Source organism: Natrix helvetica, assembly GCF_964273705.1.
Source record: "Natrix helvetica genome assembly, chromosome: 7".
Taxonomy (NCBI): Eukaryota; Metazoa; Chordata; class Lepidosauria; order Squamata; family Natricidae; genus Natrix; species Natrix helvetica.
Genome location: NC_138558.1, coordinates 45,781,963 through 45,801,998, shown reverse-complemented (window position 1 = coordinate 45,801,998; position 20,036 = coordinate 45,781,963). Strand labels below are relative to the sequence as shown.

General features: G+C 37.5%; 1 protein-coding gene across 2 annotated transcripts in view; it reads left to right on the top strand.

Annotated features, from left to right (window-relative positions):
* WWC2 (WW and C2 domain containing 2) overlaps positions 1-20,036 on the top strand; it is a 167,774-nt gene that overhangs the window by 93,831 nt on the left and 53,907 nt on the right. For both annotated transcript variants that reach the window (XM_081959150.1, XM_081959151.1), the window contains exons 5-9: positions 727-806; positions 5,444-5,573; positions 6,457-6,603; positions 7,919-7,992; positions 11,535-11,774. In XM_081959150.1, the coding sequence (XP_081815276.1) occupies positions 727-806; positions 5,444-5,573; positions 6,457-6,603; positions 7,919-7,992; positions 11,535-11,774 (671 nt within the window). The remainder of the gene's footprint in view (positions 1-726; positions 807-5,443; positions 5,574-6,456; positions 6,604-7,918; positions 7,993-11,534; positions 11,775-20,036) is intronic.

The following is a 20,036-nucleotide window of genomic DNA, read 5'->3' as shown; positions in this document are numbered from 1 at the left end:
CTCACCTACCCTCTTGGCCCAAACATCTGGGGAAACAGGTCTTCAGAGTATTACAAAAAAAGAAGAGGATTTAGGCACCCGTTATCTTGGAAGGGAGGATGCTGTTCCACAGGGCAGATATAGTTACAGAAAAGGAGTTAAAGCAGAGGTGTCCAACGTTGGCAACTTTTAAGAGTTGTGAATTTCAGATCCCAGAATTCTAGGTTCACAAGTCTTAAAATTGCTAGGATTGGACACCTGAGTTAAAGGGAAAAGCTTTCCTGCTCTATGATACCATCTATAGCTGTGGATCATTTTAACATTATAAATCAAATGATGTTGAATCAAGTCAGCAGGAACTTGAAAGAAAAACATTTTTTCCACATAATATCATGTGGTAAAGTCAGTTTCGTATGGTCTTATGTCAGTGGTGGGTTGCTCCCGGTTCGGCCCGGATCAGGTGAACCCGGTATTGGCGGCGGCGGTAGGTTCCGCCCACCCGCCCGGACACTTCTGCACATGTGCAGAAGCGTTCGATACGTGTGCGTGCATGAGCGAACTGATAGTAAACAATATTGAAACCCACCGCTGTCTTACATGTATGGTGGCAGTATTTAAAAAGCAGGAACAAGGATAATTCGAGATACCAGGTATTATTTATTGTTCATGTTTAAAGGTGCTAATTATTCTAAACTGTTTTACACTATCTGAAAAGCAATGTCTCAAACTTTTATTTTTACATACAAGGTTAAAAAACTGAAGAGGGAACTCTTGCAGATGAAGCAAGAATTATTATATAAGGAGCAAGGCTATGAAACATTGCAACAGTGAGTATAAGAAAATAATTGAAATTGACTTAATTCATCCCATTGGTTAGAACTAAATCAAATGGAATAATTATTTCTCTTGAAATAGGTGAGAAAAATCTACAACAAATTGCCTATAGAAAATCTAAGCATCTTTAGAATGCCCTGTTATTAAGAAAGAAAAGCAGAAAGCTGTTTAAAAGGGGTAAAAAGTGAAAGAATTGAATAGGTCCCTGTCTGCCACTTGTGTGATGGAGAAAAGCAAAAAAGCAGCCAAAAAAAGACAAGAGAAGCAATATTGTAGTCTGGTTATTCGGCGCCATGCGCCCTTTAAGTATAATTAGACCTTTACTGAATATTTAACTGTCATGGAAAAGGACAAGCTTCAGTGAGAAGGTTGAAACAGAGGAAAGATGGGGCTGAAATAAATCAGAAATTGAAGAAATCCCATGTTCTTTTTGCTCCACTGATCTTTGCATTCCCTAAGTGCCTGCTCACTCTACTTGTGTTTGGCAAAGTTTAGACAAGCATAATATGAATATCTATTTGAAGGCTGCCCTGCCCAAAAGGAAAAGTCAATCATCTAAATTGGCTGGGTGGCAAATAAATAGCAGCTATATTAACTCCGATGGCATATTGCAGAATACCCAGTGCTAAATAAATGTACTTAAAAGAAAGTTGAGCAGATTTCTTGCAAGTGGTCCTTTTTTATTTTTAAAAAAATGGTTAAGAATTTAAATCTTCCTGTAATCCCCGTTACTATACCAAATGATATTAAAATGTGAAATTAAATAGAATTAAAGTTTAAACAATTCCCAACCACAGACTTTTAAGATTTAAATGAATGTTGGAGATAATAAAAAAAAATGCTGGTATTTTTTGTTCCCCATTTGCTTTTGCTTTCAAAGCAAAGGAAATATACCTAAAGCTTTGGAATTTCTGCTTCTATTAAAATTAAAGTTAGTCCAACACACTGGTTGTGTTACATTAATGTAAAATGAAATGTTGTTTGAAAACCAACTTGCTTGCTAGTAATTTCATTAGGAAACCAAAGCAAGTTTGGGAAACATTCAGCAGTGTACAACAAATAAACAATGAACATTTGTTATGAAAATTGTGGCTGTCAGTTTATGACTAGCACTAATTCTATTTATTGAAAGCAGGGAGTCAGACTACATTTTATATTGGAAAGACCCTTTATTCATTTCTGTTACAAAAATAGTCGCAACTTAAAATGTAATACTTGAAGCAATAAAAAGCAAAAACTCCAGCATGCTGAAAAAGCTCTGATTCATATCACTTGTTTTTATGTGCAGTTAAACCAGATTGGATGATAATGCAGCAAAAATCAAACATGATTAGGAAGTAAATACTCTGCTGTCAATAGCATATTTAAATAGAATCCAGGTGTAGATCATGCTTAACAAAATGTTAAATTCTGGTTTAGAGTTACAAGCGTTGGACTAGTGTCTTTTCCCTTCTTTTCTCTAGTTTGGGATAGGTAAACTAATCTCTACCATATATGTCATTTAACTGATGATGTTTTAATCTCCTGTTTACACAACAAATAGTCCTCTCTGTTTCCTGCATTACAGTGCAAAGGCTCTTTTCTTTAATGAAATTTAACACATCAAATTATGTGGATAATTTTGCTCTAAGCTAATTCTTGAGTAATTTTTTTTTAACTGGAAGCCCATAATAAAGTTAAAAAAAAGATTTTATATTCAGTGCAAAAATCCTTTGTAAGATTATATGTAAGCCCTTTCGAGTTTTAAACTATTTGTGAATCTTTTTCTTGGAAAATATAACTTGGTAAGTAAAAATGATAGATTATATTGGAAAAAATAAAATTATGGCATTCCTTCTTATAGAAGAAGGACTAGCAGACCCTGAGGGAAAAGAGGGATCGTCCTAAAATCACTACGTAGCCACAAATGAACTATGCCCAACTCCCGTTGGTTTACCCTCAGTCCACAGCTAAACAGCCATACTAGTTATACTGGATCTTTTCACAAAAATGGCTCACTTCATCCCTTGTAAAGGGTTGCTTACTGCCAAGGAAACAGCTCAGCTCTTTTTGAATGACATCTATTGATATAAAGACAAGGTCTCTAGAGTAGTCTTCACTAGAGGAAGTCAACTTGTTTCCAGATTTTTTGAGGGCACTGTTCCCACTTTTGAATGTTCAGGTTATCTTGTCTTCATCCCACCACTCTGGAATGAATGGCAAGGCAGAGAAAACAAGCCAGCTCTCCAGCAATGTTTAATATGTTACTGCAGCTATAGCCAAGATAACTGGTTCTCATTACTGCTGTTGCCAGAATTTTCATATAATAACTCTCTCCACATATCAATTGCTGTGACCCCCTTTCAAGCCTTGTATGGCACACATCCTAGAGTTCTACCAGAGAACTTAAGGTAGGAAGTGCCAATACCAGAGTTGTGGATTTTTGCAAGAGTATCTGGCTGCACAAACTCTGTTGAAACTGCAGCAAGAACAAGTTGAAGCAGGCATACAAGAAGCCTGCAGACATCCATTGACAGGAAGGGCCACTGAGAGCTGAAGAAGCCAAGTCTGACTATCTATCTGAACAAGACCATGTAAGAAACTGGATGCTAAATTTCTGAGACCCTTAAAGGTCATCCAGCAGATCAGTTCTGAAGCATTTAATTGGCAGATATCACCCTCCATGAAAGTGCATCCAGTTTTTCCACTGATCCTTGTTGGTCAAAGATAACCCCCCTAGCACCTTACTCTCCCAGCACCCGCTCTCATCGTTTGTAATTGTGAAAGGAGAAAATGAATACCAAGTATAAGAAATCCAGGATTCTAGGCAAAGTAGCAAAATCACACAGTATATGATCCATTGGAAAAGGTATTCAGAATCTCAATGAACTGGCACAATGCCAGGTATGTCTATGCCCCCCGATTTGATTCAGCATTTCCACCATTTTCTGACCAAGCTGCCGGCTCCCCCCACTTCACCATGTGAGGACTCTGTAGCTGAAAGGATTAACCAGCTTCAGTAGGCATATCCGGGGGGGGGGGGGGGAAGCAGAATGATGCCATGGAAAAAGGGGGATACTATTTTTGAAGGGGAGGCTGGTGTCGGAAAAGGAATGACAGAACCAGGGCGGGGGTAAAAAGAGGAACCCGCCTAGAAACCCTATGTAGCCACAAATGAATTAGTCTTAACCCCCCCCCCCCCCGCTTCACTACCATTGACCCTTATCTAACTCTAACCAAGTGCTGAACATTAGTTGAGAAGATTCCTGTGCATGGGCTTTCAGCAATAAATCAATTAAATTGAACATTCACATCTGAACCTGGTCTTTCACACCTAACATTCCTTTAGTAATGCTGTTTTCTTTTTATTGTTTATTTTATTGAAGCACATAATTTTATTTTCTATTGGACTGCTGTTTTTCTTGCTTAATTCCACTTTTTAGGATAGTTATTGAAATTAATTTTTATCAGATCCCTTTTGGTGATGAATAGAGATATTTATTGCAAATTTTAAAAATCAATCTTTTAAAATTCCAACTATTTTTGAAAATTGTGTCTCTGGGACACAATTTTAAAACATCTATGGTATAGATGCAGATGAATACTTGAAAATAATTGGTCAGTAATATGTAAAACACTTTTTGCTTTTATCCTTTGAAGAAGATATGTTACACTAGAGATCCTAAAGTCTAATCTACACAGTAATAGCATTTAATTTTGGGAGGAGATCTTAGTTTGATTTAGTATTTTGTGGGAAGCAGGCCAGGGAATGATAAGTTTAAAAAATAATAGATTACTGTATGTGTTATAGATTGGTCTAACAAATCAAAAATCACATTATGCAGGTTATAATCATTTCTAATTTCAAAAACTCCATTAACCTATCTTACAATGTAGAATATATTTTAGGCAGATGTAGATACAGGTGTATGTATGTATGCATGTATGTACCATATGTACATTGCTTCCTGTTTACCTGTAATATTTAAATGAAAATGGAATCTGATTCAGATGTATCACCAAGCTTTTTAGTCTACGGAAAAGTAAAAGTAGGAAAAGGAGATTAAACATTTACATTTGTTCATACTTCCCTGATAAATTTTGACTTCATAATATTGTTTTAATTTTAAAATATCAGGTAATTTAATACAAAGGAACCCTAAGAAGACAAATCTATGAATAATGACAAATATTTTCTTCCTTTAAAGGAAAGAAAGTCGATACTTTACTTATATTGCAGCATAGGCATTTGACCAACTTAGGTAGATACACACTATGAACTTTATTAAACTTGTGCAATGCTATGTTATTTCCTCAGAAGCAAAATTCACTGGATTAAAAAGGCTTTTTTCTTAGAGAGGTACATATAAGAATGTAACTTTAATTTCCGGGGGATTTGAAGCTTTGTGCTGTCAATTTGCCAAATATCTCTATTCCCACCTATCTATTAGTAGGGATAGAATTTGGAAATACGGTATTACTAAGATTAAAGTACTTTCTGATGCTCCTATATTTTGATTGAAAGCAGTCGCTATTTATGGAAGGTAATATTATTAGAATTGCCTGTTTCCCTTTCCCTCAATAGGATATTCTTCTAAATGCCAGGAACAACCCCTTTTTTAAGAGTTATTATCAATGTACTATTTTACAGAATTGACCAAAAAATGTCTGGAGGCCAGAATGGATATGAGTTAAGTGAAGCCAAAGCTATTATGAATGAATTGAAGTCTATCCAAAAAGCTATAAGCTCTGGTGAAAAAGAAAAGCAAGATTTAATGAAGGTATTTTGATATCATTTTTGTTCAGCATTTGTAGTGGTGGTCTTTGGGGAATAAGGGTACATTAGGCCCTAACAACCATCAAAATAAGTAAGAGAGGTAGTATCTAAGATCTTACTAAATTTGTAGAAAAGAAAAAAAGAGAGAGATTAAGTTACAGAACTGGACCTTGGAAATGGGATATGTGTATTTTAGTATCTCCCATACATTTGATAGGGTAGGGGTATTTTGACTGCGCTGCTTTATTGATTACAGAGTTATGAGCAGATCTTTTGGCCTTGTAAAATGTTTGCTAATTGCCATTTTCATTTTCAGGCTTTGGAAACCATTGCAAGTTAGTAATGACATAGCTAACTCAGTGGTGGGATCCTGCCAGTTTAACAACCGGTTTGGTGATTGTGTGCCACACACTCACACGCTCCATTCTGACACGCACTCTCCGCATGTGCGCAGTTTTAAGAAAACTTACCTTCCGCATTATGGCTGGGGAGTAACACAGCTGAGGCACGGCAATCTGTTCTGCCGCACAAATCAGCAGGGAAGATATAGGTCAGTAAAGCGCACGGGTGGGCGGGCCCATTTGATTGTTGGTTCGCTCCCAGCTGATCGTTGGAGCTACCAGTTCGCCTGATCCCACCGGTGGAATCCCACCCCTGCTTAAGTAAAGTTTCTCACCATGCCTTTTTAAATAACTTGTTTGAGAGAGAGAGTGGAGAATTCATGCACCAAATTGTCTTTCACAATAGATATGGTAAATGTTGATGAACAATTATAGGATATTCCTTTCCAAACTGTTCTGTCTCTCTCTTGCCTGTGCATTTCTTGCTGTGTGTTGTTGTTCTTTTGTAACAACAAAGCTGCAATGATGTGATGTTGTTGTTCTCAGAGCCTTGCAAAGTTGAGAGAAAGATTCCTTCTTGGTCAAACTATTGCCCAATCAGAATCAGACTTGAGATGCAGCCTGGCACGTTCCCAACAGTCTCTCTCCAAGCAAACTTTGGATGCAGGGTCTCAGACAGACATTTCTGGTGATGTATGTTTTTCCTATTACTTAAAGATGGGGATAAAAAAAATAACGATGGAACACTCTTGAAGAGATCTAAGTCAAATGTTAGTCAATATCTCAAGAACATTCTATAGAATGCCTCTCATATTTCACTCTCAAAAGGCACTCCTTTCTTTGCCCTGCAGAAATTCTACCAAGTGATAGGGATGGTGTCAGATTTTCTAGATGGGATATTTGGAATGTGGTTTATCTACAAATCGTACCTATGTCATTATCATTAATAAGCAGAACTAGAATAAAATTTTTGGGTTTGTAATTTTTTTTCCTTGTGTTTTCTCAGATATAAATTTTATTCTAGAATATTAATTGTAATCCAAGTTGGTTTTAATTTGGCAAAGTAGATACAACAGTCATATTAATAACTTGCATTTTTTTCTTATTCGCAAGGAACTAAACCTTTACTATACTATGGAACACGTCATCATCTATTATTTATTTTAAGTCAAGAATTTCATTGGACATCTTCCCTCCCCTTCAGTGCCTTCTTCTCCCCTCCCCTTCTTGGCTTCCTGATATCCTAAATGTAGATTAACAATGTGAGATTCATTCTAACCACATCTCCCTTTCCCTTCCACGTTTTGTTAGAGCTTATTGGTATCACATTCCAAAAACATTTTAATTTAATCTGAAGTCATTTTTGAAGTCATCTAAAACATTATGTCAAATAGGTATTATACAAAACGACATATATTCATTGAATATTGATGTATATAAATATAAGTGAACCTTATTTATTTTTTCTCCCCAAAATAATGATCAAACCCAAAAGTCCAATTTTAAAAAGTCCAATTTAGTCACTTTAAAATATTTCTCAGTGACTCGAATGATTGCCATAGGTTTATATTCACAAATGTTTTCCAAACTTTGGTCTATTTCTTAAGGTGGAGTCATAAAAGGCTCAGTGAATGATTGTACTAGGATTTTCTTAGAAGCAGCCCATACTTAAATGTGGTTTTTAACAATTTCAGTCTCATTGAAGTCCTCCTTTGAGCTTCATCGATCTCTTAAGTTCTGAGTTCAAAGTGCTAAGCAACAACTTGGGATTAAATGGAGGTTCAAAGTTGGCCTTAATAGAACTGTATCTTCTTCTATTAAAATATATCCTAAGATTATTTAGTAGTAATAAACATATATTCTTTTAGAAAACATTTCAATTAGCCGTTGAGCTGACAAAACAGCAATTAGTGTTTTGAAATGTGTTTCTATTTATTTAGCCAAATAAATCGAATTATTTCATGTATTCTTAATGATATATGCTGTGAGATGGTGATTCTTTCAACAGGTCAGTGTAAAGAACATGGCCAATTTAGCTGAAAAGGTCAGATTGAGTCTTCAGTATGAAGAAGCTAAAAGAAGGTAAAGAAAGAGTTTATTTCTTTGTTACATTTTGTATCTCAGTCTATAAAGCCATGTAGCCAATATAATGCTTGCAGTGACATCTACTGGATGCATCTCTTGAAAACATAGCTTAATACTCTTATCAGGATCATTTATTTGTGTATATTGGATCATTTGTTTTTGTATATTGGACTATTAGTGAATACTCGGAGCTATTTTGTTTCTACTAACAAAAGAATTGTAAGCAAAAGAATGTGAACCAAATTAAACAGCAAATTCAGGGAAACAGGTTATTACTAGCAGTTTCCTCACTTACAAAACAAACACTTTACACTTCGGAACTGCTTGTATGTTTAGGTGATAATAGGAAAATTAGGATATATAAACTAGTGGCTTTAAGAACATAATCTTAATTGTAATGACATAAAATGTAATCAGCAATCTCAAATTCAATACTGGAACCAAGATGCAAAATACATACTACATACTCAAAGGCAATGTCAGATCTGAATAAAGTGAGCTTTTCAACCTAAAAAGGAATAGCAATTGTTTATCAGATGACATGGGAAATCCTTTTTGACACCTACAGAAATTGCAAATGATGAAAAAAAACACTGCTATTTGAAATGTTAAAAAGCAACAAAAACGTTACTAGAACTCATAATCGAATAGGTAGTCCTAGATCTTCAATCATGCTTTCAGTGACTCTTTGAGGTTGCAATAGCACTGGACAAATGTGGTTACCCTGGTCCTTGGCCACCCCAGCACCCCTGCAGTTATGTGATCACAATCTGGGCATCTGGCAATCAGTTCGCACTTATAATCAATTGATGCACTCAATAAACACATGATTGCTATTTGCAACCTTCACTGCCATCCTCCTGAGAAAGTTAATTGGGGAGTTGGCAGGGAAGGTTGCAAATCACTAGGATAAATATCCCCTCCCACACACTCTGCTCTAGACACCCCCGTGTTCATGCCATACCCTTCTGGGCCCTCCCTAATTCACACTGCTTCCTCATACACCCTTGCCAATTCACTCTTGCTCAGTCTCCTCGACTCACTTTTGTAAATAACTCAAAGGGGTGAACATGCATAATTCTCCTTCCTCCTTCTATTTTCCTCACACAACAATCCCGTGAGGTGGGTTGGGCTCAGAGAGAGAGTGACTGGCCCAGAGTGACTGGCCCAGTTTACAGTCTCCTAGGATTTAGGCCAGCACCTCAACCATAATACCAAACTGAATGTCTACTGCCGCCTCCTCTGTTGATTCTGCTTGTCACAAACCAGTTGCAAAGCCCCCAAATGGCGATCATGTAAATGTGATCATGTGAATGTGTAAAATGCCTGCCAATTGCAAAGTGCCTGAATATCAATCACGTAACCACAAGGGTGCCACATGAATTTTCAATCCAAAGATTGGTTGTAAACTTGCTTTTTCAGTACTACCATAACTTTGAACATTCACTACACGAGGCGGTATCATTTACATTACAGTAACGTAAATGATACTGCGTAAATGATATTTTCAGTTCACCATCTTTTTTCTCATCACATTAATAAATTGAGAATATTGTTTCCAAAAGGCTTCAGGAAGCCTTCAACATCCTATTCAAAACATGTAAGTGGTTCAAATATACATAGAAATCTGCCAATTTGGAATTGACAAGCAGTGTCAGTGAAGAAGACTTGAAAACGTAATTCAGTGATCAAGTACAATATTAAAGGCAAGTCATCTAATATAAGATGCTAAGAAGCATGCTCTGGTAGCTGGAGAGATGGTCAATCAGTAACAATTACTGAGAAGTAACATTTTAAAGAAGAAAAAAACTCTTTGAGACACCATCCCACCTTGCATGTCACTGAATAGTAATCAGGGTTATTTCTAGCCAAGCTTGGCTAAATAGGAACCATTGATAAAATGAAATACACCTGATGCATTCCATCAGTATGGGCCTTTATTTAGCAAGCCAGAATGATTTTATTTCTTTCCATGTTAGTTGTACTTAGCTTTTAGAATTGCCGCTTAGCTATTTAAGAAATCAAAATAAGAAGGCTAAGCTGTAGATATCACTACTACGTTGCAGACACCAACTTAAATGACTTTAAAAGTGATTAGATAATCAATGGATTATAAATGCCTTAATGGTTACATTACAACATATATTTCCTGTAATATTATCATCCATGAGTAAGAATACTGGTGCATTCATGACCTTTTGTTAAATTTCACCACGGGGGGGTCACTATATAAATGGAATAGTAGATCAGATTTTTGGTTTAGTCTATGCGAACAACACATTTTGTATTTTTATGCTGGAAAAAAATTGAAACATTATCTCGTTAGGAGAACATTCCATAAAATGAATGTCGGAGAAGGCTGACAGCTGCTATTGTCATGTGGTAGTAATTATGAAATGAAACCCTTTGTTCATTAAAAGTTTTCATTGCCTTGCAATTAAAACCTTATCAATTGGTAAATCACTTTGCAATAAAACCAACCATCATGTGAATAATGCACTTCCCTCGACTCTCAGGAACTTATCAAGACTTCTTATTTTTCCTGTCCCTAATTGTTAACTAAGATAGTCCTGGATAGATCTAGTTTGGTGTAGTGGTTAAGGTGCCGGGAGTTCTAGTCAAGTTCTAGTCCCACTTTAGACATGAAACCTCACTGGATGACTTTGGGCCAGACACATTCTCTCAACCAACCCAACTCATAGCATTGTGGTGTTGTGTATTTTTATGTATAAAAATAATAAAGGTGATGTAAAATCAAATAAATAATAAATGATACAAATTTGATTCATTCACTTCATCCTCTGGACTTTAACGCCACCAACTCTGTACACTACAGTGAAAAACCTGATCAGAATTAAGGATGTTACATGATATGTTTATTTAAAATATTTTTATATATTGACTTGCTAGAAAAATGAGGTGTGATGGCGCAGTGGCTTAATGAAAATGTATATGGTCTCTACTCTGGTGGTTAGCACTGTATGGTGAGGTCAGCTCCCATCACTCACCTCAGCTTCTCCCCACCTAGCAGTTCATAAGCATGTTCTATGCAAATAGATAAATAGGTACCACTTTGGTGGGGAGACAAGCCAGCGCTTCATGCAGCAGTTAAAATCCTGCTGACACCGAACCTTCCAGGTTGCGACACCCATTCGCGAGGTGGAGGGAGAGGACCTTGGATGGTGCTGCAGGAAAAGCCACTTGTATTTCTTTCTGGTGCAAAGCTAGCTCACCCTCCTCTGGTTCACCTTGGGAAGCACACAAGTGTGTACCTAACAGAGCTGGTAAACATGCAGCCAAACTACTACTCTGCACTAGCATTGTAAAAATGCCATACGCTAAATAAATAAATAACCAGAAAAATAATTAGAAATGCTGTGCATGATTTCGGGCTCCATTTGTTAGACTTCATATAATATAGGTCCTACTATATTAGTGAGTTCCTGAAAGGAGGAGGCAAGACCTTCTGGCTTTTCCTTTGTTTTTGTCCTATTGAAGTCCTTGTTTATCTGTTCTTTGTGTTTGTCTGTCTCTTTTAGAATGGCAAACTTAAAAATAGAACTTTCTAAGTTAAAAGGTGAAGCTTGGCCTGGGGCACTGGAAATTGAGAAAGAAAAGTTGATGCTGATAAATGAAAAGGAAGAGCTTCTGAAAGAACTTCAATTTGTCACCTCATGTAAACACACGCAAGATGAATTGAAGCATTTAGAAGCAGAAAGGAAGAGACTGGAAGAGGAACTATCTATGAAAAGCACACCTAATGATGAACTTGCAGAGAGGTATAGAAGAAAAATCTTTTCCCTCTATCATTTATTTATTCCTTCATCTTAACCTTTATACTTACTGGAGAACCTGAGTTGTACCCTAATGGGCCATTGTCTTTCAATAGCTGTTCTATGTACATTTTAATTAAATTTAAAATTAGTCTAGTGGGCAGTAATACAGAAAGACCTTCACACTGTGACAGAATTCACAGAGTTCATATTATTTCAAGCTCTCTGTTGTTCTTCATTTGCAACCAGCATGAAAATAGCAAGTCCTGATGTTAAATAGCTGAAGGAAGTCAGCAGAGCGCAATATATCATTGGCAAATTTTGGGATAATAGCTGAGACCTTATGAACTTCTTACTGCACATATTATTCTCATTGCTTCTGCACTGGAGTCACTTATGGTTGATAGAGATGTTTTTCCACACACGTGCAAAGGAGTTAACTAAATTCAGAAGGTGTATACTGTGGCAGCTGGACTCTATTCATTTCTATCAAGGTCCATACCGAGATGGTTTAGCCTTCTAGAATACGGTATATATTTAAAAAGAAAATGGATTGGAAAACCATAGAATATTAAGAATTGCAGATTAGATTTATGTTAATTAAGAACATGTTTGTAAAACCTTAAGTACTGCATATAAATGTTTAACTTTTAATAAATGGGAGAGTGATGACTGTAGAAGCATCACCTTTTATCTGCTGTGCCATTTTTGCACACTGATCACGCTCTTACAGAATACGTCTTGGGTGTTTGCATTCCGTCTGTAAATGCAGCCTATTTCCTTCCAGTTTCTGTTAGTGAAGAAAAGACAAGGAGTGGTTAGTGTGAACTTTGTATAGTTACTGTGCACAAATAAGATAGATATTTTAAATGTTGATTTAAACACATTTCTGGCTTGTTTGGACACAATAAATGTAATCCTGGGCTTGGATGTTATACCAAGCTGTCTAGTTTGTTTACCCACTTATGTAAAGAGAAAGTTAATAAGCAACATGTAATTTGATCTCCTTGACTTGTTGGTATGTTAAGACCAGAGGTGAGTTCCTACCGGTTTGACCCAGTTCGACCGAGTAGATAGTAACTTGGCCGGCCACACCCCCGAACCGGTTCTATAGGCGGCGCCATCCTGTTTTTTGCTTCTGCTCACTTTTTCTGTGCAAAGAAGCAATTTTTTTACTACAGTGCATGCAGCGTAGCGCGCATCAAGTGTTGCAAACTGGCAAACTCGCAGTAACAGAAGCTGGAACGCACCCCTGGTTAAGACATTATCCTTGGCTTACTGTATTTTCATGAGTTAAAGCTGACCATGGTAATTATAATTAAATAATTGTAATTTAAAATTGTCATATAATTCTAAAAAAGGGGTGAAATATACTGGTGTAGGCTTCCATGGCTGGTATCTGCTACCCTGTGTTTCCCCAAAAATAAGACCCGGTTTTATATTTTTCTTAGGATCCAAAATAAGCACTAGGGCTTATATGGGGATGTCTTATTTTTTTCCATGTACAGGAGGTCCACTTCTTCTACTTGCTCATAGCCGCAATAGAGCAGGCAAGCTGAGAGACGGTAGGACAGAGTGGGTGGGTGGCCATGAAAGGCTAATCTTTATGCGGCAGCACTGGCAGCATATGGAGACAGAGGCACAGGGGGGGAGGCACATAATCTGGATGGGCCATAGGCAAGCTGAGAGATAGTGGAAGGGAGTGGGCAGCTGGCCATGGGAGACTTATCTTCGCATCTCTTGGCTTGCCCATGGCCAGCACGGAGTGTCAGGATCACCTGCCTCCCCCCCCCTTGTGTCTCTGCCTCCATCTGGTGCCAGTGCCACCATGTGAAGTTAAACCTCCCACAGCAGGCAGCCTGCTCTAGCCCACCTACTCTTGGCTTTCCTGTGGCATGGCCAGGTCGCCTGTCTTCCCCCGCCTCTGCTTGGGTAAATAATCAACTCACCTGTGCTGCTGCCGGACATCGTTGCACCCCGCATCCTCGCCGTCTCTGATGCTGCCACACCCATCCCCCAGGCTGATGATGTTCACTAGGGCTTATTTTGAGGGTAGGGCTTATATTAGGCGCATGCTTAAAAACCAGGCATGGGCTTATTTTTGTGATAGGTCTTATTTCGGGGAAACACGGTGGGAGTAGTATTGAGTTTTCTGACATTTCACTGTGACTGGGATCTTCAGAGGCAAGGTGGTCTGCTAGCAAAACAGGTAATTTTGCTTCTGAATGTGGAACTATGGCAGACTAGACATTCCTGAAAGAGTGAGATAGCATTGTGGTGGATAACAGTAATCAGGCAGTGAATTTCTTTTACCAGATAAGGAAAGAAAGTGAGATCTCCCACTTTCACTCTGGTAAACTCATGAATTGACCAGCTGTTAGCTGAAGCATTTCAGTCAAACTTGAAGCTCTAATGTATCTTTTATGGACAGAAGGTTAGCAGAAGCTTCAGTTTCTTAAACAGTTTCAGTTGTAATCAATTTACAGCTAACGAGATTTTCTAAGCAGTAGGCCAAGAAAAATTCACTTGCTGAATCAACATTTCTTCTGGATTAAAAGGAAAAACCAGGTTTCAAAGATTTAAAAATTTTGGCGAAAGGATCCAATCCAAGGATTGGATGTAAGAAAGTTTAAAATGGAAAAAAGAGGTTAGTCATTTTTGATTACTATAAAAGAGGTTACTTTTTGATGAAAATGCTTTTGAACAAATTGGAATTAAAACATACAAATAGATCAGACCTTTATGGAAATGCTTTTTTGTTTATTATTAAAAAGTACAAACAATTGATGGATTTTAGAAAACAGAAGACGAAGGTAATTTGAGCCAGAGGGGGATACTGACTATAACTATGGAATGCATTTGAGAGGAAAGTATTAAGAGCTGAGGAAGAGAAAAAAGGAAACTCATCTTTCTTTTGTAATAAGTCTTTTGCAAAAAAAGGGGGGGAGGGGGGATGATTGAGAGAGAACAGTGCACCACTCACTTTTGACTCAGTCTGACTCCTCTGCTTATTTCAGCTTTGCTTATCTTTCAGCTAATGAGATTCAAAACAGTTTGTGCATGAACACTTTCATTAGTGGAACAACTGGTTTCATGTGGTTTGTGCATAAAACGAAGCAACCATGCTTGGTCTGGATATGAATTGAAACAGTGGGAAGAATCTAATGTTTTTTGACACCATTGATAACAAAGAAAGGAGTGAAATATGAAATTGGGGAGGTTCCAACCATTCGCATTTATTTTGTTTAGCACGGACCCTTTTCATCACATAGTCACAGGTTGCAGTGGTTGAAGGGAAGCAGAGGAAGAAAGACACAAGAAAAGGATCAGGAAGGAGATGGGTTGGTGAGATGCGTTCAAGGACACTGTATTAATAGCTCTGCTGTGAAGTAAAGGAGGGACAGAAAGGAAGGCACTGGCCTAGTGGAATATGCCACAGTGAGAATTTTTGAGACCATCGAGGAACAAATTGTATAACATAAACCATATTTGCTCCATGTATCCTTCTTTCCTTCTTTATGAGCTGTGGTGGCACAGTGGTTAGAATGCAGTACTGCAGGCTACTTCTGCTGACTTCTGATTATCAGCAGTTTGGCAGTTCGAATCTCACCAAGCTCAAGGTTGACTCAGCCTTCCATCATTCCGAGGTTGGTAAATTGAGGACCCAGGTTGTTGGGGACAATATGCTACTATGTAAACCGCTTAGAGAAGGCTGTAAAGCACTGTGAAGCTGTATATAAGGCTAAGTTTTAAGTATAGAAAGAAGGGGTGATGTATTTCAGCATTGCCGACTCAGCATGAAATATTTTTTGAATCTTCAGGGTTTTGTTTAGACTGAAACTAGGAACAACAAAATTGTTCCAAGCTTTTACTTCTTCCAACCTGCAGCTGATCCAGAAGAATTTCATAGAACCTCCAGATTGAAATTTGTTTCTTTAACTTTCAAAATAAGACACATCTTCTGCTTCATACACATTCCATCTTCAGCTCTTAGCAGATTAGCCCTGACCAGGCTAGAAATCATGAAACCATGAGTTGTAGTCTCAAGACATAAAGCCATCTGGGTGACTTTGTGCTAGTTACTTTCAGCCATGATAAAAAGGAAACAGCAAAATACTCCTAAAATCTTGCCAAAACAACTGCAGGGACATGCCCAGGCAGTCACTAGGAGTCAAAGCTAACTTGAAGACACCAAAAAGCAAAAAACAACAACGCCCAACCTCAGCAAAAAGATAACAATCTGATGTGTGTGTGTTTATGTATGTGTACAATTGTACAAAAATGAACAAATCTTAAAGTTAACAAAAAAAATTTAACAAAAGTGTCACAAATGATTTGTAGCAGGTAAGAATGCCAAAGAGTAAACAATTGAAGAGCCTCTTGAAAAAGTAACATGTCTTCCCTAACTCTTATTTGCACATAATTCATATAGAACTTGATAACTTTAAATCTGTTGACATGGATTTTTCACTCAATGGCTAATAATTAAATATAGCTATTTGGTGGGGGGGGGGAGAGCAAATATTTGAGAAAAAGAATGATTGAAACGAAGTATTAGCTTAACATTCTTATGCCTGTTCTCATATACCAATTCTATGACAGTTGTTTTTGTGTTATTTCAGTCTTATTAAATTTGGCTTTCCAAGCATAGATGAAACATTACCCTGAGGAGAAAATAAACATGGGTGGGTGGGAGGGGCATTCATCTTTGCTTTTGTGGTTTTTTAATTGTTGCCCTTGAAATGCACTTAAAATATAATTTATGAATGTTTTTAAGAAAAATGATTTCATCTTTCTTTCAATCTCCTCTATATGGCATACTTTTGTTTATTGAACAGATTTTTATAGCTGTCCAACTCATACACAGTGGCTCCTGCTGGCATAAAACAATAAAAAGCCACAATTTGAATTCTCCCCAAACTCCACCCTCTCCCCTGTGGTGGTAACAAACACAAACAAGCCACTTGATTAGTTCTGTAGGAATATACAATACAATACAATACAATAGCAGAATTGGAAGGGACCTTGGAGGTCTTCTAGTCCAACCCACTGCCTAGGCAGGAAACCCTATACCATTTCAGACAAATGGCTATCCAACATCTTCTAAAAGACTTCCAGTGTTGGGGCATTCACAACTTCTGGAGGCAAGCTGTTCCACTGATTAATTGTTCTAACTGTCAGGAAATTTCTCCTCAGTTCTAAGTTGCTTCTCTCCTTGATTAGTTTCCACCCATTGCTTCTTGTTCTACCCTCAGGTGCCTTGGAAAATAGTTTGACTCCCTCTTCTTTGTGGCAACCCCTGAGATATTGGAACACTGCTATCATGTCTCCCCTAGTCCTTCTTTCTATTAAACTAGACATACCCAGTTCCTGTAACCGTTCTTCATATGTTTTAGTCTCCAGTCTAAAACATCTAGGATCTACAAGCTTGCTAACAAAACCATGTCTTTAGGCCTTTAAAAAAAATAACAAGGTAGGGGCCAGTCTTGGAAGAATGATGTTCCACGAGGATGAACCATTACAAAAAAGGCTCTTTTTCTTGGCCCCATTTATGTATTTCCTTAATGGATGGAACCCACGTCCTATTTTCCTGCTCTAGTGGGCCAAATAGATGTAATAGGGGAGAGGTGGTCCTTCAAATAACCTGGCCCAAGCCAAATAAGTTTTAAAGGTGATAGCCAATATCTTGAACTGCACCCAGAAGCAAATTGGCAACCAATGCAACTCCTGCAAAAGAAGCAACACATGCACAAATTAGCAGGTTGCTACATTTTGACCCAACTGAAGTATCTTCAAGGGCAGCCCCATGTAGAACACATTACAATAGTCCAAATGAGAGATGACCAGGGCATCAATGAAAGTGAGAAGGGCCTATTGGTGCAAGAATGGGCCTAACTGGCTCACACACAGTTGTGCAAAGGCCCACCTTGCCACAATTGCCACCTATTCCTCGAGCAAGAGTCATAAGTCCAAGAGAATTCTCAAATTATGCACTTTATCTGCCTGGAGCAGTGCGATCCCATCCATGGCCAAAGTTGATAATTCCCTAAGAGCCAAGGAGCCCTGTATCCAAAGTCTCTCCTGCCTGAGTTCAGTTTTAACCTATTGCTCCCCATCCAGACCTCAATAACCTCCAGGGCTGTCACAGCATTAATTAACTTGCCATGGTCTGTATTCACCAAACCATGAAAAGAAAACAACACAAGTAGCTGCATTGTTGTTTTTCTTGTCTTGTTTTTTTCCCTTATTGGAATTATTTGATATTACTATATATCAAGGGTGTCCAAACTTGGCAACTTTAATATTTGTGGACTTCAATTCCCAGAATTCCCCAGCCAGCCATTAAATCCACAAGTCTTAAAGTTGCCAAGTTTGAAGACCTCTGCACTGAGAATATAAACTGGCTGGGGAATTCTGGGAGTTGAAGTCCACAAGTCTTAAAGTTGCCAAGTTTGGACACCCCTGCTATATATGTTTACTGTAGTGTGTCCTTGTTCAAGAGCTCTCACTTACCTTTATGTTCTTTTACTATTAACATTATATATAGTATGTAATTTTCATTGCTCAAGTGTATTAAAATTTGTGTTTTGATGTCCAAGATATATTTTTGACTACATTCAGCTTTAGTTTTCCTAATGATCAGGATTTGTGAATTACCATAAATATTCATTTTCCCTCAGTGTCAGTGCTACTTTGACTTCCTTAAGTCTTCCATATTATTTAATATAAGGTAACTGATCGTTTAATATCTTCTCTAATTTTCAAGAAGGAAATCATCAGAAAAATAGGGTAGGAATTTTCTAAAAAGGACATGTATGAGAGATTTTCTTTCCAAACAGATGTTGATATAATTGAAGTCCTCCATCTCTACAATTCCATGTCTCTTTGAAGATCTACTTATTTTGAAAAGTAGCATCTTCATCTTCTCTTGATTGAATGAGCAACAATAGACCCTTATTATAATATATTTTAATCTACATATTCTCTATAGATATTGATATATCCTCCTTTTCTACTTCTTCAGTCCCTTTCAGACAAATTGTACCCTTCAATTGTATTCAGTTCAGTCTTGAATATTCCTTCATTTGGCATCTATTGTCGACCCAGCCTCTCAACTGTTGCAGAGTGCTTTTTGTGACATATAGACGTTAGAATGGAAAGTTAAAAGTGCTTGTTAAATTTAAGTTCAAAATGAAATCTATTCCTCTTCAGAGAAATGCTTCAAACCTTTGCAACATTGGCTTTTCTGAAATCCAGAAAGACTACTAAAATATTTTATATGAGAAAATATCACTTCAAATTTTACTAATTATATTGTTTAGGTTAATCTCTGGTTTGTTCATTTGTGGCAGAAAGAAAAGGAAGTGTGGAAATAAAATGAAAATAAGAGCTTCCACGCTCCTTCTGTGGCTTTGCTGAAAGAAAATGGGAAAGTGCTGCTAGTATTATTATCTGTTTACAAATATGTGATGTCACAGTTGCCAGTTCTTAGCTGGTGTTGGCATTCATACACATTGAGTTCTTCCCAAGAACCTAGGATGTTGTAATGTATTGGCATAGTATATGTGCAGATCCAAGCAATACGGCCTTTTGCCAATTTACAGATGGACATTTTGTCAATGTGCATATTTTCTATGTGCCATCCAATATTTTTTTGTATTGGCACCCTGTGTGTAAATATGGGACCACTATAGCTAATTTAGGCCATATTCTTTCAATTTCAGTTTTCTGATCTTGATATTTTGAGGCTTTTTCCCACCAATTCTTTGTTTTCTTTTCTACTAGCAATAACACTTAGATTTATATGCAATTCCATAATGCTGTACAGCACTCACCGAGCGGTTTATAACATCAGCATATTGCACCCAACAATCTGGGTCCTCATTTTATCGACCTTGGAAGGATGGAAGGCTGAGTCAACCTTGAGCTCATCAGAATCTAACTCCAGACCATGGGCAGTGTTTCCCTGCAAAACTGCATTCTAATCATTGTGCCACCATAACTCATACTATCCCCTGGTATTGCCATATCAATTATCTATACTTCCTTCCTTTCAGTCACTGTTAGATCTGAGTATTATGAGTCAGGACTGAATTCAGAAATCACACACTATTTCAACCTTCTCATTTTCAATTACTTTTCCAATTATATTATTCCAGTTTTTCACTACTGGTTCATGATGATCTTTACAGGTGTTCTAGTGAGTCATTTTGGTGACTGTGTTATGTCATTGTTTATAATCAGTCTATGTAATCTTTTTGCAAGAGC